At 34.5% G+C, this 23,488-nt stretch overlaps 2 protein-coding genes across 2 annotated transcripts; one reads left to right on the top strand and one right to left on the bottom strand.

The window, feature by feature from the left end:
* Nucleotides 1-207: 207 nt before the first annotated feature.
* Nucleotides 208-3,725, bottom strand: LOC110898248 (protein VAPYRIN). Its single transcript, XM_022145007.2, has one exon. It carries the CDS (start codon nt 2,251-2,253, stop codon nt 685-687), a length of 1,569 nt encoding a protein of 522 aa, XP_022000699.1. The 5' UTR covers nt 2,254-3,725; the 3' UTR covers nt 208-684.
* Nucleotides 3,726-6,233: 2,508 nt separating this feature from the next.
* Nucleotides 6,234-21,080, top strand: LOC110898247. Its single transcript, XM_022145006.2, has 10 exons — nt 6,234-7,349; nt 7,445-7,673; nt 9,704-9,802; nt 9,996-10,165; nt 10,249-10,382; nt 10,657-10,834; nt 11,516-12,074; nt 14,599-14,711; nt 16,661-16,901; nt 20,754-21,080. Exons 1-10 carry the CDS (start codon nt 7,291-7,293, stop codon nt 21,006-21,008), a joined length of 2,037 nt encoding a protein of 678 aa, XP_022000698.1. The 5' UTR covers nt 6,234-7,290; the 3' UTR covers nt 21,009-21,080.
* The last annotated feature ends 2,408 nt before the right edge of the window (nt 21,081-23,488 follow it).

Below are 23,488 nucleotides of genomic sequence, written 5' to 3' on the forward strand. Positions count from 1 at the left end.
GTACATTATAATGTTTGACGCTTTGGTTTTGTGACATTCGGCCTCTAGTGACACCAATATTGTCCACTTGCCCGCAAGGAGCTCACGTATTTGCTTTTGGTTAACGAGTGCAAACTTCCTGGTCACCTATCCTAGTACTACTCCCACTCCCACTCGAGCTCAGTTAATTGTGGAGTTCTCCTCTCATCCACATCTATTGCACTCAAAACGCGTTGTGATTTTTAAGACTGGGCATTGCTTACGCTCCGGTATCTTTTCTGGACAAAAGAGAACAAAACGATGTGGGATTTGCCTAAAGTGTCAGAGATTTAGCTGTGCTAAGTATGTTTTTCTAGGTGCAAATTGATATAATAGAATTTACTCCCTAAAGTGTCAGAGATTTAGCTGTGCTAAGTATGTTTTTCTAGGTGCAAATTGATATAATAGAATTTAGGGCTTTTAGATAGAAACTTATCCTCACATTCTACAAGACTTGTATACAAAAGCAACATTCATTCAAATGAGTTTAATGTAGAAAATAGGCTTAAAATGCTACATTTTTTGGTATGTTAAAAATCTTACAAAATAACAGTATATATGTTTTGAGAGTAATACAAGAATAAACAGTTTCATGAACTTATCATTAGTTCTTTGTGCAAGAAAATAAAAAGCTCATTAATCATCAGAAAGAATGGATCTGACCAATTAGTTCACCGTCAATGGTGCAGCCGATTGGTCAAAACTACCACGAATCGCTAGACCCCGAGTCGTCCTCTTCTTCATCGAGCCCGTCTCATTGCCATATCTACTTCCAGTAGTTTTACTCGAATCTACGAGAACTCTAGTAATACCTGTATAATTCAGTGACTTTGCTATTTGCATAGCAGTGGCACCCTTGTTAGTTCTTGCATCAACATCAGCACCTTTTTTAACTAATAATTCGATCACATCCGCGTGTCCTGATTCCACTGCACAATGTAGAGCAGTGTACCCGTCTTCATCGCGTGCATCGATATCAACCCCTTTCTTGATCAGAATCTGGACTATTTCAGCCCGACCCTTGAACGAGGCCCGGTGTAAAACAGTCCATCCATGCTGGTCCTGCCCGTTGACGGTGACTCCACCTTCAAGAAGCTTTTTAATGGCTCTAATATCCCCTTTTCTTGTAGCTACACACAAGTTATCAGCTAAACCGAGCACCTCGTATAGCCGTGTGTGTCCATGCTCGAACGCAACATCATACGCGGTTTTCCTATCTCGGTTTTGTATGTTTTTGTTAGCACCCTTTTGAATTAGAAGCTTAACCATGCTTTCATCACCAAGTGCTGCAGCTATATGTAACGGTGTCTCGCCCGCACTAGAATTACAGATGTCGAAGCGTGCACCGCAGTTTAATAACATACGAGCACAGTCCCGCCTTCGTTCCTCCACGGCTAGGTGTAAGGCGGTGTTCCCGTCTTTCGTAACCGCATCCACATCGACTCCTTTGACTAAAAGTAGTCTCAAAATGTCAACATGACCCCCACCCGCCGCTAAATGAATCGGACCCCACGTAGACGGGTCTAATCGGTCTATGGTCGCCTGGTTAGCTAGTAGGAGCTCTACAATCAAGCTTTCACCCGACGCGACTGCAGCCTCAAGTGGAGTTGTCCCTATTCTTGTACGAGTTGACCGGGCATCTACATCTGGCTTGTACTCGAGTAACACTTGAACTAGATCGGCTCGACCATGACTAACGGCTAAATGAAGTAAAGTTCGACCTTCGGAGTCCATAGAGTCAACCGCCTTCCACGTCGGATCACTTTTCTCCAATACATCCCTTATTTCATCAATCGAACCATCGGTGACGAGCTTAGCGAGAACAACCGAGCCAACAAATATGACCTTGATGCCACTATCAACAAACACCTGTTTCTTTCTTGTGGTAAACCAATCACTCGGGACCGAACCATTCATGGAAGTGGTCTTAACCGCTGCATCCGGAACCACCACACTATGTAACAAAAACGAGTCACCACAATACGGGTATGATTCCGGGAGGTTTGAATTTGGCGGGAGATCATAAGCAATTTCAACGGTGACCGTTGTCAACGGAGGAATGATCCCGGTTTGTGGTCGAACCATGTACGCGACCTTGTTAACCGGCTTGAGCTGAAAAGCGACCGGCATGGTGTACATAACGTTTCGCAAAGTGAGCTTACCGTAACACTTTTCACTGGGTTCGACCCGTATTGCAACCACATTAGATGGCTCTAAAGTTATCAACCGGTCCATGGATCCTTTGTTCTGAAAGTTGGTTTTGGAAGTTGAAGAAAAAGATTAGATTATTGTATAAGAAGTATAATGAATGCCGGCTATTACAATGTAAAGTCATATTCTGGTGTTAAGAACAATGTTGACTTGTTCTATTATGCGTCCAAATTTGTATAACTTCAAAGATGCACAATAGGTTAGAGGTGCACAAACCGGGTATTTTTAATAACCAGTTTTGGTTATGGAATCGATTATTTGACCAAAAATCCGTACCCTATGTGCTCGGTTCCGGGTCTTAGGAAACCGGGTATTAAAATACCTTATTTTCTGGGGTTTTATATCCTATTTCCGAGTTTTTTAGTACCATATTTTCACGTTTTTTAATACTCTATTGCGTTTTTATTATCCTATTTTCTCGTCTTTTTTGTTTATTGTTGTTATTAAATATGAATTGTATAATGTAAAAAAATTTAAAATAAATGCCCTAACATAAATTTAAACGATAGTATCAGAAGAATCATGTATCGGGAATAGCAAGGTATAATCGGTTCCGGTTCTTATCCGGTTTCGGGTATTAATCAGGTATGATTAGTTTCGGTTTCGGTTTCGGTTTCAGGTATTGAGATCAAAATGCATACCCTATCTATACCCTACGGGTAGGGTAGGTTTCGGTTTCGGGTATAGAATACCCGTTTTTTTACTGGGTCCGGTTCCGGGTAGGGGTGAGCAAAAGGCAAAACCCGACCCTACCCGACCATTACCCGACCCGACCCGAGAACCGATCAAACATAAAATACAGAACCGATTCACTACCCTAAATATAGGGTCGGTTCCAGTCCATAGGTCCAAGTCGGGTTTCACCATGAAAAGAACCGAGAACCGACCCGACCCGATTTTATATGAAAAATTGGAACCGATCTAAATACCTAGGTACTTGAGTTCTGGTCGGGTTGGGTATATTTTCGGTTCGGTTCTCGGTCATTTTCGGTTTGGACCTAAACTTGCTCACCCCTAGTTCCGGGTATGGTTTTTTTTGCGCACCTCTACAATGGGTAAGCTACAATGTTGGATATCAAGTCTGAGCCCAACTTCATTTGACATATGTTTAAAAAACGTATGGATAACGTTATAAACAAAATCATATTCACCGCGCGACCTGATTGGACGATAGTCTAACCAAACTGATATAGCAACATACGATTTTCTAATAAGCTAGGCAAGGGCGTTCATAAACCATTGAAACCGTCCAAAACAAAACGTTTGAGTCGGTTTGAGATCTATGCAGTTCGGTTTTGGTGGTTTAAGGGTTTGATCGGCAGTTTTGAACTTGGAATTGAACGTGTAAACCAAACCGATCATTTAGCCATTTAAGTATTTAATAATTTTAGTTTTTGATTATGTAATAACGCATTATATTCGGAAACTATCTTTTATCATCTTAACAAATATCGTACAAGCTAACGATTTCGAAATAAAAAATGAAAAAAAAAAAAAAAAACCGCCCAACAGACTGTTATAACCGACTTGTCAATTTGTCTAACCACTACAACCAGTCAGTCCGGCCAACTCACCCAATCCGACATATTTGTTTTTCATTTTTCAAAACCGTAGTGTTAGTGATTCGGCTCATAGTTTTCCTTAAAACCAAACCGCAACACCCCTAAATTCAGGATTTTCCTATGGATGTTAATTATTAAACCGGGTCACTTTCTAAATATCCTATTTCCATAATCAGCTTATAGCTACAAGGTAGATGTTAGCATGGCTCGTTGATAACACCAAAAGTCATATATGATATTTTGGTTGTGAGTTGTGACTTGGTAGTTGCCCTTCTCTCTCACGATCACGATCATAAGTATATGAAATGATTAATATTATTTCCGATGTGACATACAAAATGCAACTAGTTTTATTGTAATTGGGCAAGTATGGTAAAGACACACATGTACCAACCATTTTTGGAAGGCTTGTCATGTGGGATTTGCTCCATTTGCAACTCTAACAAGTACAAGACAGTCTATATGTATCTTTCTTTGTGGTTGCTTGACTATGTCCATGCATCCACTTATTTTTGGACCCATTTGGTATTTCTTTAAGGAGACTATAAAAAAATAAAGAGAATATTCTTTTTTATATACTTGTTGTTTTCATCTCAATTTTTTTTTTACTTTTATGTATAATAATAGAATATATAGGGATTAAGTAAAATGAGTTTAGTTAAAAGAATCAAAGGAACTAATCACATCCTCTAGATAGGGTGTATGGCTGATATTTGATTTGTTTTATGACATGTGGGGATCTACAAATTTACATTGACGTAAATCACCAAAAGATGTCCCCAAAAAATAAATAAACCCGACTCGCCTTCATTTCGTATTCGTTATCCTTGTCTTTTGAACATAAAAGTCCCAACACCTGCGAAAATCAAAGAAAAAAAAAACAGAGTGTTTATATTTGACAAACGTGAAAACATTTTTTTTTACCATATGTAAAGCAAAGTGTTTACATTCTCCACCGTACGTAAAAACATTTTACAAACGTACGTAAAATAAACATTTTCTACAAAAATATGTAAAAATAGATTTACGTGTGACGTTTAGAGGAGATCGGGCCGGTGATCAGGGCCCTAAAAAACATTTTTTACCGTATGTAAAAAAACATTTTTTTACCGTATGTAAAAAAACCGTTTACATTTAACACCGTGCACAAATTTTTTTTACATTCGACATCATACATAAAAACGTTTTTCAAACGTATATAAAAATTAAAAAGTTACCAACATGAATTTACAAATGTATGTAAAAACTAAAAATTTACAAACGTATGTAAAAACTAAAAATTAACAAACGTATGTAAAAACTAAAAACTTACAAACGTGAAAACAATTTTTACCGGATGTAAAACAAAGCGTTTACATTCTTCACCGAACGCAAAAAAAATTTTACATTCGACACCCGTACGTAAAAGCATTTTACAAGCATATGTAAAATAAATATTTTTTACAAACGTGTGTAGAAATAGATTTACGCATGACATTTAGAGGAGCTCAGGCCGGCGATGAAGGGCGTAAAAAACATAAATTTACCATATGTAAAAAAAGCATTTACATTCGACACCGTGCACAATTTTTTACATTCGATAATGTATGTAGAAACTAAAATTCGCAAACGCGAAAACATTTTTTGCCATATGTAAAACAAAGTACTTACCTTCTCCATCGTACGCAAAAAAAAAAAAGTTTTTACATTCGACGCTCGTACGTAAAAACATTCCGTGCACAATTGAAGAAAAAGAGATTTTTACATTCGACGCTCGTTCGTAAAAACATTCCAGTGCACAAGTGAAGAAAAACTGCATCAAACTATATTCTTATAAGATCACTTGCTTTTTAGTTTGCATAAACGTTTTATAAAAATATATTAAATTTATGTGAATGTCATACATTCAAATGTTAATCACTTACTAACCAGATTTACCTTGTAACAAAAATGAACTCGGATTTGAATCACGTACAAACAACCTGTAAAATCTGCTCATTACTCACGGACTCCTCTTCCCCAAAACTGATTATACAGAAATGCCTAGGGCTGAGCAATTTACGGTTCAAACCGTCAGAACTGGGGAAGCAAACTGGAACCGCTAAATACGAACCGTATTGTTGTATTTGGAGTCCGGTTCTTAAATTTGGGAGAAAACAGTTTCCAGGTCGATTCGGTTATAACTGAAGGGTCCGTTTAAAGAACCGCTAGAACCGCTTTAAGTTTAAACTTTAAATAATATATTCAAAAACCCTATTAATTTATTAAAACTTTAAATATTATATTTAGAAAAATGTTTCTAAGATTAAAGAATATAAAAATAGTTTTACATAATGTTTGAATGAAGTTTTTATAATGGTTAACTAAAAATTTTTTAGTTAACTTTTGTTTTTTACATTGTATACTTTCGTTTCATGGTTTGAAACATTTTATTCTTTACTTTCATTGGTTTGAACCTTGGATGTTGCAACTCTTAGTTATATGTTTTAAAGGTTTTGATTCTTTTATTTGTTTTTATTTTGTTATTAGTTTTAGGATTTAGTTGACAACTGATTTCGACGAGAATCGTTTATCCCGGTTCCGAACTGAATTGGAACCGTTAGAATATAAATCGGCTTCGATTCTTATATTTAACATTAAACGGTTTCGATTCGATCCTACTTCGGTCCAGTTCGATTCTAAACCGTTACACAACCCTAGAAATATCAAGATTTCCAAACATAGATAGTGTCAAGAACAAAAGTCAAACATATACACCATCCATCGAAATTCTTAAAATTCTTATATCACCTATATAAACTAGTGTTGTAAGTTATTTGCAAGAATTTATAAGGTTTAGTCGAATTTTGGTTAGGATCTAGCCAAAATTTAGCCCAGAATAGGACTGCTATTAACCGCATATCGATTAATCAATTATTAATCGATCGATTAGTGATTAATCCGCGACTAATCGGAGTCTGATTGAGGTTTTAGGGTGAGGGGAGTGGTTACCTATTCCAAATAGGTAAACTCCCAATTCACCCAATCACATAGCGCCATGTCAAGTCACCTAATTTGTTTACCTAATGCTCAAAAACGTTGGCGGTGGTTTACCTAATGGGATTTAGGTAAACTATTTAAAAGAAAAGAAAAAAATGTGTGATTAGTTTAGAAGAAATGGACTCCACCATACACCCATCTCTCTCTCCCCTTCCCTCCCTCTCACCAACTTGGTGACCACTCACCGATTTCGCCCCCCATTTCGGTAACATGTGCTCGGTAAAAAGGTTGGCGGTGGAGGGAGGTTCGGTACCGAGTGGGTTACCGCCCTACTCCGTTCACCCTTAAAGCAATATAAAAAGGCTGATGATGGAGCGCTAGAAATCATGCATGTTCACCACGTGTCACCAATCTTAACATGACGAATCACTCTTCATTCACAGCAAACTGCCGTTTCAAAAATACCGAAACGGATCCATAATACATACAATCTATATGTATGTATGTATCTAAACCTAAAATCCAATAACCGAATCATCAAATGGCGCCAACAACGCATCTCTCTTCAATCGCCGACGACGTTCTTCAACGATGCGCACTGTACGTACCTAATCGATCCTGTTTCCTGTTTCTGTATCGATTTCGATTGATTAATCGTCAATCGTTTTGAATTTTATTTTAATTTTAATTTGCAGGAGATTAGACACGTCTGTAAGCGGATTGGTGAAGGAATTTGAAAGCGGTTGGAAAGGTGAGAACGGAGAGTATTCGAAGAAATTAGTGGAGTATTGTTCGTCGAAAACTCTGTATGAAATATGTAAGGATGTTGAACAAACGATTCGAGAAGGATCGTTCAGTAAGTTGACGTTTGATATGATGCTCGCTTGGGAGTCGCCTACGTCAGCCGATGAACAATCTCATAAGGTAGAAACTGATTGTTTGTTGTTTATGCTGTGTAGTATGTAGAAACTGAATGTTATATTAGGAGTATGCAAATTGAACATAGATTTTTAGGGCTAAAACTGAATTCTGAAAGAGATTAACAGTTGATTACATATTTGTTGTTGTTATAAGAGGAAGGTGAACTAGATATGGATGTCTAAGTGGACGATTTGACGTGAAATGTTTGGTTAGGTTTAAGCCGGTTGAGTGAACCAAATCACCAATGTACGACCGTTACGGTTATGTAACATGTGTGAATATGCTAGATTAAACCACTAAGATAGAGTTTAGATTGAAGGAATTCTACAAAGGAATTATCGTGTGTTGTACAATAATCTCAACACGAATCTGCGAAGAAGGTTGTGGTAGCAATGGATTTGGTTAACATAGTACTTGGTACTTGGTGTTCTCCTTAGCATTTTTTCATTATCGGGACTGTGAAACAGAAGGGACATTGGGTTAGGGAACAACTAACTATTTTCAACAATATAATACAATGAATGTGAGATAATAAATTAGTGTTCTGTACATATTTAGTACTTTTGAACACTTTTTTTGCCCACTGACCCATGCATCGTAGTATGCGTTTTGTTATGAAGGATGATGGTTACCAGGAAGACATTAGGCCGACAGGAGTCTAATGATGCAACACCACGGTTTGGGGTCCCACAGTTTAGGTCAGTTGTGCAACTTAGGGAACAAGTATTTAACCCCAATCCAACTGTTATATAAACAACTGGAATTGTAAGCTTGTACCATCATCATCATCATCATACTCAATAAATCCCACCAATAGCAAAGCTAAGGTAGGGTCTGAGGAGGGTAAGATGTAGACAGCCTTACCTCTACCCGTTAGGAATAGAGAGGCTGCTTCCAGTGAGACCCCCGGCTCGATAGTAGTTTTGCATCAAGCCTTGGACATAAGGCACATAACACTCAACAATTAAGACCTATGTAGCACGGGGACTCCATTTATGTGGTCGTACCCGTCTCGGGTACTTGTCGGGGACGGAAACACCATAGGTACTCGTCGGGGACGTTTCCTAAACGTTTCCAATGTCGGAGATGTATCTGGTAGAAGTATCCAGCCCGTTTCCATTTATTTTTAGGGTTTTTACCCTTTCAAATTCCACAACCGGCCATTAAATAAATAGACCTATCATATTCGGGTTCTCTAATCTCTAAACTCTCAAGTCTCATCATCTCTAATTCTCTATCGATTGCCGATCTCTCACTAGATGAACCGGAATTTGAAAATGATTTGATTATTGATAATTAATTACCTTTGGAAGATGTAGTATTTTTTTATATTTTTTATTGCCGTACCCGTATCTTGGAATTTTGAGTTTTGCCGTTCCTCGTTCCCGTATCGTCTCCGTACCCCGATCCCGTACCCGTTCCAGTGCTACTTAGATTAAGACAAAGGCCGATTAGTGCATGTACTCCCTTGTCTTTCGTCTATCAATGCAGCCACATGATGCATGATTAACCATCCCCCTCTTTTAACGTTATTTTCACGAAATTAGTAAAATAACGTTAAAATTAGTGCACTTTCACTTTTGCCCGCCGAGCGCCCACACATATATACATTATATGCGAATACCGCCAACGGGGCGAAAATTGTAAGCTTGTACCAAAATCCATAAAAAGTCTCTAGTTTGGCTGTGGTGGATATATACATGTGTTCTTCTTTATCCGTTTTGCAGTTGTTCTTGGATGTTTGTTTGGGTCATATTTTCCATGAGTGTGTGTGTGTGTGTATGTTTATCCATCTCAATGAGTAATCTCTTCTTTCTGCAAGTGGAATCACATTAAAGTGAAATGTCAGTATCTAACTTTTCTGCAAGTGAATTCTGCCAATGGTAAAACATGGTACCTAGGAAAATAACACAAAAAAGTTGACTCTATTGACTCTGTATTTCAATGTTGCATGTGGATTTTGAGATCTGTCGATACGTTTTTGTTCTTAAAAAAGTAGCTTTTTAACGTTGTTTTTTCCTCTTAACGGCTAGGAATCTGTGGCCAAGGAGAAAGAAGAAAAGAAAACTTCGATTCCATCAAACAATCAAGATGAAACACCCCTGTTCTATTCAGACATCCTGCCACTTTTAGTAAGTCACCTTCTTGCATTCACAAATCACATATTTGTTTTCATATTCAACTTTATGTTTGTGCCATTGTACATCTCATTTTTCTAACAATACTAAGTAAAATATCTATGCTTGAACTGTAGTTAACTATATTTCTTATGCCTTTACAGTAGCTTAATGGTATATTTTGTAATCCTATATTCTGTGTTAGTAGGTTAACGATAAGCCAAGTGTTGGAGAAAATGCATTTGTGTGGTTGGGATCATTAGTTCCGTTGGTGGCTGATTTCATAAACGGAAGGTTTACTTTTGAGACACTAACAGCATCTACAGAAAACCGTCTTCACTTCCCTGCTTACGACAAATTCCTTGAAGAAATGAACAAGTAATTCATCTCATATGTACTGAAATGGACATGATAGGTTATCTACAATTTGATATTCCATTTTTGTGGACTGTTGTTATCAGATGTGTACATCATTTGCAAAAGCAAGCAACACCAAAGAATGTTGACATGGCAGATGACGAGTTTATTCTGCACGTTGAGGGGACTGCAAGTTCACAAAGAGTTATCCGCCATATAGGGAAACAGAGCTGGCCTGGTTTGTATAATTTTTTTTTATATCCATTCTCTTTTAATTCTTCTTAGAAGTGACGTCATTTATTATGAATGGTTGATTTCGGTTTTGTACAAGTCAGATGGGTCGATTTGAATATGGGTCAAACAAGTTGAAAGTCCTGCATAAACCCTTCTAAATTGTTTAATTCTAAGATTTGGATTTTGTTGATTAATTTTAGTTCTTGTACATAAATAAAATATCTTGAGAAGTGATCTGATATTGTTACTATATGTTCTCATGTAGCTGAATTTTGTAGGTAGGCTTACATTAACTAATTATGCGCTCTACTTTGAGGCATCGGGGTCAGTGTCATATGAAGATGCAGTCAAACTCGACTTGTCAAAGGACATAGAACAGTCAATAAAGCCCATAGCCACCGGCCCATTTGGTGCTCCTCTTTTCGACAAAGCCATTGTTTATGAGTCTGCTGAGCTGTGAGATTAATTACCACTTCATGTACTATTTCAGTTTAATTATCTAGAAACATCTAGTATGCTGATCGCTGTTTCTTCTTGCTTAATTATCTAAAAACTTCATCTCCACCTTCATGGGCCTTGCCCTTATAAATATACTGCATTTCTTACATTTTATTATATTTGTATACTTCTTTAATTTTTTTCCTTTTTTTTGAGTAAAATGCCATTTCCGTCCCTGAGTTTTGGCCAGCTTTACGACTTTCGTCCAAAGGTTTGTTTTTCCGCATCCAGATCCAAAATGTTTGAAATATTGTCATTTTCTTCCGTCTCGTTAACTCCATCCATTTTCTCCGTTAAGTCAGGGGTATTTCTTGTCTTTTTTTTTTAACTTAAAGGGCAATTAGGTCTTTTTCACTTTATGTAAAAAGATCGAATACCCCTGAAAAAGACCGAATTGCCCTTTATCTTAACATGAAAAAGACCTAATTGCCCTTTATCTTAACAAAAAGATGGAAATACTCTTGACTTAACGAAGAAAAATGGATGGAGTTAACGAGCCGGATGAAAATGACAAGATTTTAAACCTTTTGGATCCAGATGCGAAAAAACAAACCTTTGGACGAAAGTCGCAAAATAGGCCAAAGCTCAGGCCTCAGGGACGAAAATGTCATTTTACTCTTTTTTTTGGACAACTTTCAGGGAGGAAGGTTTTTTAATAGAGTTCCCAGAATTGACTAGCTCCACAAGACGAGAGCATTGGCTTGCTCTCGTGAACGAGATTATGTTATTACACAAATTTTTAGTGAAGTTTAAGGTTGACTCTCCTCTACAAGCATGGGAGATGCATGCAAGAACCATATTAGGGATAATAAGACTCCACGCAGCCCGAGAAATGCTCAGAATCTCGCCACCAAATCCCAAAAGTTTCCTAATCTTTGCATTGTTTGATGAGTTGCCTACAGGAAATAACGTGTTAGAAGAGCTTGCTGAGAGTTTAAAATCGGTAAAAAGTGGAAACCCGTGCAGTGCTAGCTCGATGTTAAGGAACTTGAACGTTGCGCAGGCTTGTATCCCGTGTGTTGACGCAGAAGTGGGGCCCAAACAGTCGGAGATTGTAAGTAACCAGCCGGAAAATATTTCGTCTTTGGAGACAGCTGTTGAACAAGTTAGAGAGGAGGCTAAAGAAATCAACACCGCTAAAGCTGCTGCGGATGAAGTGAAAGAAGACGGGATTGGTGACAGCGCTCTTATATTGATGGTACAATGCTTGAAAACATACCCAAAAATTCACTCATTGTCATGTTTTTAATAGCACATGCATTATTTTTTGTAGTGTATCTTTTCACAAACATTTACCATCAATTCATATTAATTTTTATAGAAGTGGCCCCTCGTGCTTCGCAACGGGGGACACCAATTTTGAAGGAAATTTTAATGGAAATGTAGTCGAAATAGTAAAAACAACACTAATAAATTAAAAAAAAAAAACTCAAATTAAAATATTACAAAAGTAAAATAAAACAAAACACGATTTAGTTTCCCGAACCCCAATCGGTCCAAGGAGGTTCGGTTTATTTTTTGCCCAAACCCTGTTTCAAGCCCAATCCGATTTGGCCAAAACCGGTTCTAATCCTTCTTAAAAAAACCCGAACCAGTTTGAGAAAAAAAAAAAAGTCTGCAGGGTTCTCATGGCTATAAAAAAACATCCGAACATACGTTGTTATTATTTACTGCATGCCATTATTATTAATATTTTTCTATCCATTATAATATTTTTCTTATGGGATCTAGTTATATTTCTAGTATTTTTTGTATTTGTATGAGTGTAATTGATGCGGGAGCATATGGATACGAACCCAAACCATTTTAATCTTTAATTATTTGAATTTTTATCTTTTTTTATTTAGTTTCCTATTTTGTGGGGATTTAAATTTCCTAGTATATCTCTTTTCATTCTTTATAAATTAGGATCTAGGGTTTATGATTTAGTAGTTTTTGATTGAATTTTAATAGAAAAGAACATTGTTCTTGAATCTATCGGTTCGTTATGAGACTTTGATTAACGAAGTGATCTTGAGCCATTTGATCGCACGCGAAACTGCATCAGGTGGTATCAGAGCTTTGGTTTTCAAATGGCTCTACGTGAAGACAAGTGTTTTCTTGTTCGAAGAGTCGCCGACCGAGGCATCGACAAGAACATTGGTGATTCACGTGCTCGTGGAGATCGATTCAACCGTGATCGTAGATTCGCCACGCGAGGCAACAAGATCGGAAACCGTGATCCACAGGATATTATTAAGATCAAAAGACTCCGACAACGAGTCCGAGATCTTGAAGAGATCAAACGGCTTCGACAACGAGTCCGAGATCTTGAAGAGATCAGACGGCTCCATCAACGAGTCCGAGATCTGGAGTTGCAACGGGAGATGCACAAGACGGAAACCGAGTCGAACACCATCGTCTGGGACGAAGGTGGCGACGGAGAGGAGCATCCGTTTGGCTGTCACCCACCCAGGTTCTACGAACCGACCTATCAGGAATGTTTGGCGGAAAACCCACCGAAATTCGATACAGACGGGATTGAACCCAATGTGGAAGAATGTGCTTTCGTGCAAAAGGTTTTTAGTGGGATTGCTATTCAAGATTACGAGGTCATAAAAGAAACTGATCACGAGTTTGCAGAGGTTTCTTCAAGTATGTTTGATGTTTTTAATAAAAATGCGGTTGTCGACGGTTGTGCTAAGGTGACAGTTGGTTGTGAGATGGTGGTTAAGAGTGATCATGCGTTATCTTTGGGTAACACCAAAATCTTGTAGGTTCATGTGATAAATTTGAATGTTAGCGATTGCATAAGTTATCTCCTACGAAGTTGGGAATGATTATAAATTTGATGGAGGAGATTCGGTTGCTATAGATAATAATTTTGATGCTAACTTGATGATATCTAAAAATCAATTTGAAGAGATAGAGGAGGTTGCAGAAATTGCGGCTCATCATAATGATAATTCTAATTTTGTAAACCAAATCATTGGATTGGTTCAAAATAGTGATAATCTCAAAGCTAGGTATAAAAGCTCAATAATTCCTAATGGTCATTTACTTGCAACTAACCTGGCCCAAGGTCTAAATGAACCATTGGTAAAAAGCCCAACACCAACATTCTCTTCTTACCAGTTAGATCTACTTCAAGTGTCTATGGATTTAACAATCCAAGGTGGTACATGTTCAAAGCCGGGCGAGACAAATTGTGAAGTTGGACTCTTTAGGCAGGTCGTGATAATAATAAATTGGAAGCGGGTTGATGTTCCTTATGATCCAGGTGGCTTTAGTCCTAAAGGTAGAGGAGTTTTTTCGAAGATGAGGAGTATGATGCGGGAACATATGGATACGAACCCAAACCATTTTAATCTTTAATTATTTGAATTTTTATCTTTTTTTATTTAGTTTCCTATTTTGTGGGGATTTAAATTTCTTAGTATATCTCTTTTCATTCCTTATAAATTAGGATCTAGGGTTTATGTTTTAGTAGTTTTTGATTGAATTTTAATAGAAAAGAACGTTGTTCTTGAACCTATCGGTTTGTTATGAGACTTTGATTAACGAAGTGATCTTGAGACATTTGATCGCACGCAAAACTGCATCAGTAATAACTTGTGTAAAGAAAATGCATTTAATTAGAAGTTTATTAAATAATGTATTAATTAATGCGTCTTAATCTTTAAGGAAATTTACAATACTATCCTCCTTCGATGAAGTTAAATTACCTTGTTTGTGTTGTACAGGAGCTTGTGAAGCCATTTAAACGTGCATTGCCATGGTTTCAAGAGATTATTGGATGGGAAAGACCTGCAACTACCATTATGGTGATTGGCAGTTTGCTAATCGTTGTCTACAAGTAAGTAATTTGTAAATCATAGTAATATGACTGAAAATTTCTGGTTGTCTATATGCAAGAGAAGGTTTCTCTTAGGCCTGTAAACGAACCGAACGTTCATGAACTTGTTTGGCGGGAAGTTCGTTTATGTTCGTTTATTTAATAAACGAACGAACATGAACACAACTTTTAACATGAACATACGTCGTGTTCATCCATTTATGTTCGTGAACATCTGGTTTCGGCTTTTTCGTATTATTGCACATGTGCAGTACAATTTTTTTTTTTTTTGAAAATTTTTTTTATATATTATATATAGCGAATTTTAATAAAAAAAAATAAAAAAAATGGTATGTTTTTTAGGCTTTTTTAGTTAGTTTTTTTGTTTTCTCATTTAAACTAGTTTTTTTCATGATCCATCCCCTATTTATATAAATATTAAACATAAAGGAACTTTCTAACTACTTATAAAATGTAACTAACGAGTTGATATTAACCCGCGCGTTGCGGCGGGATGTTTATTATTAATGTAATTATTATTATTATTATTAACTATATAAGATGGGAAAAAGAATAGTAATGAACGCTTGAATCTCTTGAAGAAAGTTTAAGAATATTATTTTTATGTAAGAGAAACAACATGTCTTTAAACAAAACAAAAAATTAATAGTTCATCCCTATGCAATACCCCAAAGTTATTAAAGGATGATAAACCCACAATAATTTAATGTCTTGAAATATAATTATGGACATAAATTAAGTTACACATTATCTAAATTAGAAAAACTGAAAAATCTATCCAAGCGATGAAAAAAGTAAATACAGACCAATGCAATGTCTACGTAAACACAAAAAAAAAAAAAAAAAAAAATAACGGATGGCAATAAAACAAATCGGTATGAATAAATATATATGTATCGTTGTTTTACGGAATTTGTGTTAGAAAATGAATCGCAAAACAGGGGATTATGATGTAATTGATAGATATTAGAGAGAGAATATGCAATTATCAAGTTGTGAATGAAAACAAATGCAAACAAACAGAAGGTTTGTAAACATGAGATTCAAGTGAGGGAGGGGTTCTTGGAGGAAATTACCATTCTTGTGGGAACTTCCGATTTGTTCATCGATGCTTTCAATTATAATATCAGAAAGAGAGGGTTCTAAAATAAGATAATTTAAAGAGATACATGTCTTATATTATATATATGTATAAGATACCGAATGGTGGTATACCACTTTGTGAAACATTGTAATGGTTTAGAATGAAGTTTTTCTTTGTGGGACGAAAGCTTTGTCATATCAACCAGAAGGAAGGGGTGTGTTAAACAAAAGATCAATCAATTAAAAGGAAGGGGCATGTGTCTTAAATAAAGGAGTATATGTGTTAAACAAAAGGGTATGTGTTAATCAAAGGAGTATGTGTGTTAAATAAAAGGGCATGTGTTAATCAAAGGGGTGTGTGTTAAACAAAGGGGTATGTGTTGATCAAAGAGGTGTGTGTGTGTTAAACAAAGGGGTGCATGTTACTTTTTGTATAAGAGATATAATTGGTAATTGGGATTTTTAGTAATAAAAATAAAAATGGGTTTTCCAATGAAATATCGTAATTAATCACTAATTTATATAAAAATTTTACTTTATGTTCATTTATGTTTAGTCAGTTATCTTCATTTGCGTTGTTTATTGTAGTTTAGTGATGTTCGTTTAAGTTTGTTTGTTTATGGTCGTTTACGTTCATGAACAGTTCGTTTAGGTTCTACACGAACAGGAACATGCTCATTGTTTTGATAAACGAACATGAACAAAGAAATGTGTTCGATTATATGTTCATGTTCGTGTTCGTATTCGGTTAAAGTTAAATGAACAAACATGAACATGCCTTTGTTCGTGTTCGTTCGGTTCATTTATAGGCCTAGTTTCTCTTAATCGTTTTTGGTAGTGGCAATTTAATGGTAATTTGTTTGCAGAGAGTGGGTCGGGCAGGCCATAGCGGGATTGTTACTGTGGATGGTTTCAAAGATGATAAAGGCAAAAAAAGACGAAGTAGGTAAACGAACAAAGTTCGTTGCCTCTGCGCCTTCGGATCTAACAACAATGGATAGTATAGTGGCAGCACAACATGGAGTGAACACTATATACGACATTGTGCACAATGTCAACGTTTCGCTACTCAAAATATGGTCAATATGGCTTGCAAATGCTCCCAAGGTATCTCGTATTTTATTTTCAAAATGTTTTTTTAATTCCAGAAATGTCCTAGTACATGGTTTTCTATAAGTCGTTGGAGAAAGCTTACACCAAGGCCACCATAATACCAGGGGTGTGAATTTCTAACACGACACGAACCTAATATGAAATTGCGGATTTAGGTTTAGTCTAAACAGGTTCGGGTCAGTTTCAGGTTGAACCCCCCCCCCCCCCCCCTTTTATATTATATTATATAACCCTACAAAGAGTAACATAGGGCACCATTGACTAACGTAATAGTTTTGTCTCTTAACATCACACCCTTTAAATAATACCCTTAAATTAATAACCACATATTATACCACCGATGCCATGCACTTAAATGGATGTTGAATTATTAAAAGCAAATGCAGTCACCATCCGTAATATAACCGACATGTCCATTCAAAGTTCAAACACCCCGTTCAACAAATAGTGTGTTCCGTTCAAAATTTATAGGGTGTTGAACTAATAAGCCACGACCGGCTATTGGATCGTCATGTCCACCCAAATCACACCGTTCAAGTATCATTTGCAACACCGGACAATACAAAAACCTTTCGTTAACTTTTCTTTTAACCGTTGTTTCACATTAACGTCGTCTTTTACAACAGCGGACAAGAGTACTACGTTTATGGTGTATGACGGTTACCCACCAACCATCGCATCGCTTCGTCCACTGTGTGTGATGGGTACATCATTACATTATTTTCAAATTATTAGTAGTGTTAGAATTAGAATTAATCAATAAATTCTTTTTTATTAGGAGTCATTGGAATGAAAACGTCAAATTGTTCAGATTCAGAACGTAATGTTTAGCAACGGTTTTGACCGTTAGTTAGGAATATAAAAAAACAGTTAAATAACCGTCAATTGCAAGGGTATAAATACCATATATTTTACCCACATTTGGTGTGTGAAATATATAGCAGTAGAAAGGAGACCATATAAATTATTTTAATTAAATAATGGCATTGTTTAATGTTTGTGGCCCTATACATTTAGTAGAAAACTTTATAAAATTGCCATCCATTAAAAATATATTTGATTTATTGTTCCACTAAAATAATGTGACAATAAATAGTTCATATTTAGGTGAAATATTTATAAGATTTAGAAATTTTAAATATAAAGAGATTCAACCTATTTCATTATAATTTAAGTTTTAATATACACATTTAATACGTTACAATTAGCATTACCAACAGTGGCGGATCTTGCCAGTTGAACGTGCCAGAGCCGAAAGACACGGGCCCTAAAAAAAGCCCGGGCTATAAAAAATTTCGATCGAAATGCGGAAAATTAGCACTACGCCCGAAAAACTTGTCCGGGCTGTGGCCCTGCCAGTGGCCTTCTAAGAACCGCCCCTGATTACCAACATTTCTTACAAATATTTCTTACCCTTTTTTAGTCGCATGCTTCTAACCAACACTTCTTACAAATATTTCTCACCGTTTATTTTTAATCACATGCTTCTAACTTTTCTCTTTACAACATTTAAAACACACATGTTAATAATTTAATGGAGTTTTTTTCCAAACTAGTGTTGGTGGAATAAATATTTACCAAAATAATGTTTCTTGAAAACTATTTACCAAAAGAGTGTTCTTTGTTAATTTGGTATTTATTAATCAAGTATCTCTTTTTATTCTTTAATGATTTATATTTTTTCAATCAATCCAATAATTTTTTTATAAATCTTTGATTTCTCCAATATATTTTTATAACTCGTTTACGTTCGTAAACACATATATAATAAAAACGAAAGTGCGTTAAAAATTTAATTCGGAACATTGATACAAACAAAGATGCCTCCACCTAAAATTCATAAAAAAACAAAGAAACGAAAAACCATTTGAGAGATTATTACAATTCACAACTAAAATTTTGTTTACATATTGCAGCTTAAAATATCTTTTACAAATTTTTGGAATAGAAATTAAAGAATAAAGATGAACTCAAAAATACAAAGCCAAATGATTCGATTCTGTCATTTGGTGCGTAACCCAACAAACAAATATGCATATTAAATATTGTTGATTGTGGTATTATCAATAACAAAAGTATGTGGCAAAATTTGAACATTATTAAAAAGTTCTTGGGGAACTATAGTGCCCAGTATCTAAGTAAGTTTTATTTTAATATTATTAGTAATAATAACTTAGATTAATCTTAAAATACTGTTAAAGATGAAGATAAATAAAAGATCAATTCTTATTTAGTAAAGAAGTTAAATAAATAAAAATAGCTACTGGATCAATTTACTATAAACATAAGTGTAATATAATAATAAAGAAATAGATAATGATTTAATTGTATAGCGAAAAAAAGAAAGCTAATATGTTTTTTTTAAAGGTATTACTAAAAAAATGTAAAGAGTTGATCGGAGAAATTGAAGAAATCAAAGAACTAAAAAAAATATTGGATTGGTTGAAAAAAAAAATATAAATCATTAAAGAATAAAAAAAATAGATACTTGATTTATTTAAAAAAATAGAGTTAATTACGTAGTTAGTCCCTGTGGTTTGCACAGAGTAACATACTTAGGTACTAATAGTTTAGAATCACATTCTAGGGTATTAACTTTTCATTTTGTAACGTTTGAAGGTATTAACGTTATTTGTAGGCTTAAAATCACATTCTATTAGAGTAACTAAATATGTTATTTTGTGCAAACCACAAGGACTAACTATGTTAATACCCTAGAAGTTAATACCTCCAAATGTTACAAAATGAAAAGTTAATATCCTAGAAGGTGATTTTAAACTATTAGTACCTAAGTATGTTATTTTGTGCAAACCACAGGGACTAACTATGTAATTAACTCAAAAAAATATTATAAAAGTTTAATATGTTGTTTAAAAAGAAAAGCAAATAAAAAATAAACAATAAACACCATTTTGGTCAATAGTTTTCAAGGAACACCATTTTGGTAAATATTTTTTTTTTACTAACACTAGTTTAGGAAAAAACTCTAACTTAATGTACATAGCACAACGCCCGATAACACCATTTTCACCAACACCATTTAAACGGTAAATGATAACTATGATAAAAAATTATACTTACAAAATATATCATCATGCTCATTTCACGCTTTTGAAGTAAAATGTTATAAGCTAGGGATAAGCAAAATAAAAAGGTTTGCACAAATTTAAGAATTTTCGTAACTCATTTACCGATACTAAAACATTCATAATCAACCACCCCCCGCAACGCGCGGGTTGGCTTCAACTCGTTATATTATATTTTTCACAATATGTTTTATGTCATAAACTAAATTGGGCGTATACTTTATGACGTAATTATAACTTAAAAAAAGAATTCACATAAGATTTTATAATTTAAATGTAATTGTATTATATACATTTATGTTTTTTTTAGTAAATTTTAATTTTAATAAATTAATTTGGGGAAAAAATTAAAAAATAAAGAAAATCGGGTTGAACGTCAACCCGTGAATATCCAGGTCGTGTTCAGGTTCATATGTATGATAGATTTTCAGGTTCGGATTCGTCTCGTCTAAAATTTTCGGGTTCAGATCGGGTTGAACCCGCGAACACGACCCGTCTAGCAACCGTAAATAATACCAAAATAACTTCACAAGCCACCCAAGTAAAAGCTTGGCTTTATTACTTGCTGGAGAATCATTACTGTTGCCTTGGGCCACCCAAGTATAAATTTGGCTTTATTACTTGCTGGAAAATCATTACTGTGGCCCTGAGCCACCCACCCAAGTATAAATTTGGCTTTATTACTTGCTGGAGAATCAGTACTGTGGCCCTGTTGTTCTGAAATTTTATTTGAACTTATATGATGACTCCATGCATGCAGCACACAGATGCAGTGATCACCGCGATGATTGCATGCGCGGTAATATTACTAGTCATCCCTCTCAAATACATCATCATGACATTGGTGTTATCGACATTCGCAAGGACGTTAAAACCAGGAGACGGAAGGAACAAGAAAAATCAAATGGGAAACCGGCGATTGCAAGGATGGTGGGACTCGATCCCGGTTATTCCTGTTGAAGTTGTCCAAACGTCAGAACACACTCGTCAAGATTCTAGGCAGAAAAGAGAGTGATTTGTTCTACCAAGTGCTTTTTTTTTTTTTTACATCTGTACTGTTATCTAAATAAAGTTAGTTGAATGTTTACTAACAGTTTATGTAGATATTATGACTGGTTAGTGAAAATATATAAATTTCGATATTAGTATTGTATATTACTAGGTTAGAAATAAATGTAACTTTATATACTAAATAATAATAGAACAATTTATCTTTAAAAATCTCTTTTATTATACGGGTTGAATAAATGATTTTACATATTAAATAATAAAAAAAAAACTTGTATCTCTAAGAACCCCGTGTATTGTACGGTAGAATAAATGTAATTTTATACACTAAATAGTAAAAAAAAAAATTATATCTTTATAAACCGTATTACATGGGTTGAATAAAATGTAATTTTATATACCAAATAATAGAAAGGTTATATTTAAAAAAAAATTGTGTATTTCACAGGTTGAATAAATCTAATTTTATATACCAAATAATAAAAAAGTTGTATCTTAAAATATCACGCGTATTACGCGGGTTGAATAAATGTAATTTATATCTTTAAAAATAAAAAAATGTTATGGCAAAAAACATTGCTTTATATAATTGTAAATGTAATATTTATATCGCTTGTCTTTTTTACATTTTGTTTTGCTTAATTAAGTATTCATTAATAAATGTATTAATCTATTTTTCTATGTTATTATATATTGTCTCGCCTATTTAAGTTTATATTTAAAGATCTACCCTTTTATTCTTATATTTGTTAGTTCATATGTAACTTTTAACTTTATTTATGATTAATGTTTATCAACTTAATTTTAAAAGAATTATTCAACATTTAAAGATAAGATTTAATATTAAATTATTATTTATTTAATTAAGATAACTAGGAGAGAATTTTAGGATGAGATTTCATATTAATTTATTATTTAATTAATACAATCTAAAAGAGAGTTGGGAAATAAAAAAATTGGATGCCTTCAATGAATAACACGTATCACACATTGATTTATTTTATTATATAGGATCAAGATATAGATATAAATATAGATTGAACAAGTGAGCAATATGATTAGCTATTTGTTCAATACTCAAAAACTATTTAAAACGTTTTAAACTAATTAATTAGTCATGCTTTTTTGGAAAATAGCTAAAAGCTATATTTTTTACATGGCTATTTGAAAAAAAAAAAACTATTTTAATGTTTTATATAGAAAATGAAATTTATAATTTTAGGGTAAGGATATGGTAAAAAGTGTCTAAAATGTAAGAAGGGTAAGAAGTGTTTTAAACCATTGGATATTTGATCTAATGGTTGAGATCAATAGGGTATAAAAATGTAAATTGTGTTTTAATTAGAGGGACCTTATGTAAAATTGAAGGGCAATAGTGTCTTTTTCAATGTTTGAAATATGGTAACCATATCATACACAACCAAAAACTCCTACATTCACTCCTTTTTCCTTAAATATAGGAATTAATGATTCACCTTAATTGTAGGAGGTCTTTGGTTACATATTCGTCATACATTATCATAAAAGAGAACTGTAATCAGATTCATGGCGTGGTGTTTTAAAACAACTGGATAAAATTGACTATGATTCAAGTCATGGTGTTTTATCTGGAGACATTGTTCATGGCGTGGTGTTTTAAACATCTATGATTCAAGTCATTGTGTTTTATCTGGAGACATTGTTCATGGCGTGGTGTTTTAAACATCTATGATTCAAGTCATGGTGTTTTATCTGGAGACATTATTCATGGCGTGGTGTTTTATCAATACAAAACATTCCCAGATTTTAAAACACCATGACTATGATTCAAGTCATGGTGTTTTATCTGGAGACATTGTTCATGGCGTGGTGTTTTAAACATCTATGATTCAAGTCATAGATAAAACATCACGTCATGAACAATGTCTCCAGATAAAACACCATGACTTGAATCATAGTCAATGTCTCCAGTTTTTTAAAACACCATGCCATGAACAATGCATGATTAAAAGATGTTGCGATTAAAAGATGATGAAGAATATAAAACAATCAGATGTATAATGTTTCCTAAAATTTCTCCTAATTCAAAATTCGATTCAAACCTTAAAAAACTCATCGGCGGTTTTTTTTTTTTTTTTTTTTTGCAGTTATTCTTGGAAATCAATTAAATGATAAAAATGTCAAATTACTAATATACCCTTTTGAATTAATTAGGATAAAGGACACTTGTCATTCCCAAATTATTTCTCACACTTCTCACAAAAGTCCCACTTTTTACAGGATCCTCTACCTATAATTTTATTAGAAGTATTGTTATATTTTTTAGGTAAATTGTATAAAAGTACTATGTATGGTTTTAGTTTTTAAATCACCATTTGAGAGGATACACTTTTACAAGTATTGTTAAAACATTATTTTTTATGAAGGCGACCTTTTAGTCTTTTACATCTGGATCATGTAACCGATCACTTGGTGTCCTTGGTGGTATTTGATGTGTGGCATGAGTAT

Source organism: Helianthus annuus, chromosome 13, assembly GCF_002127325.2.
Source record: "Helianthus annuus cultivar XRQ/B chromosome 13, HanXRQr2.0-SUNRISE, whole genome shotgun sequence".
NCBI classification, from domain to species: Eukaryota; Viridiplantae; Streptophyta; class Magnoliopsida; order Asterales; family Asteraceae; genus Helianthus; species Helianthus annuus.

What these genes read in the sequence shown, in the direction of transcription:
- LOC110898248 (XM_022145007.2), bottom strand. Translation starts at nt 2,253, where the DNA reads ATGGACCGGTTGATAACTTTAGAGCCATCTAATGTGGTTGCAATACGG.
- LOC110898247 (XM_022145006.2), top strand. Translation starts at nt 7,291, where the DNA reads ATGGCGCCAACAACGCATCTCTCTTCAATCGCCGACGACGTTCTTCAA. An exon ending in CCGATGAACAATCTCATAAG is followed by an intron (nt 7,674 to 9,703) that starts GTAGAAACTGAT and finishes CTTAACGGCTAG; the next exon opens with GAATCTGTGGCCAAGGAGAA. An exon ending in AGGGAAACAGAGCTGGCCTG is followed by an intron (nt 10,383 to 10,656) that starts GTTTGTATAATT and finishes TGAATTTTGTAG; the next exon opens with GTAGGCTTACATTAACTAAT.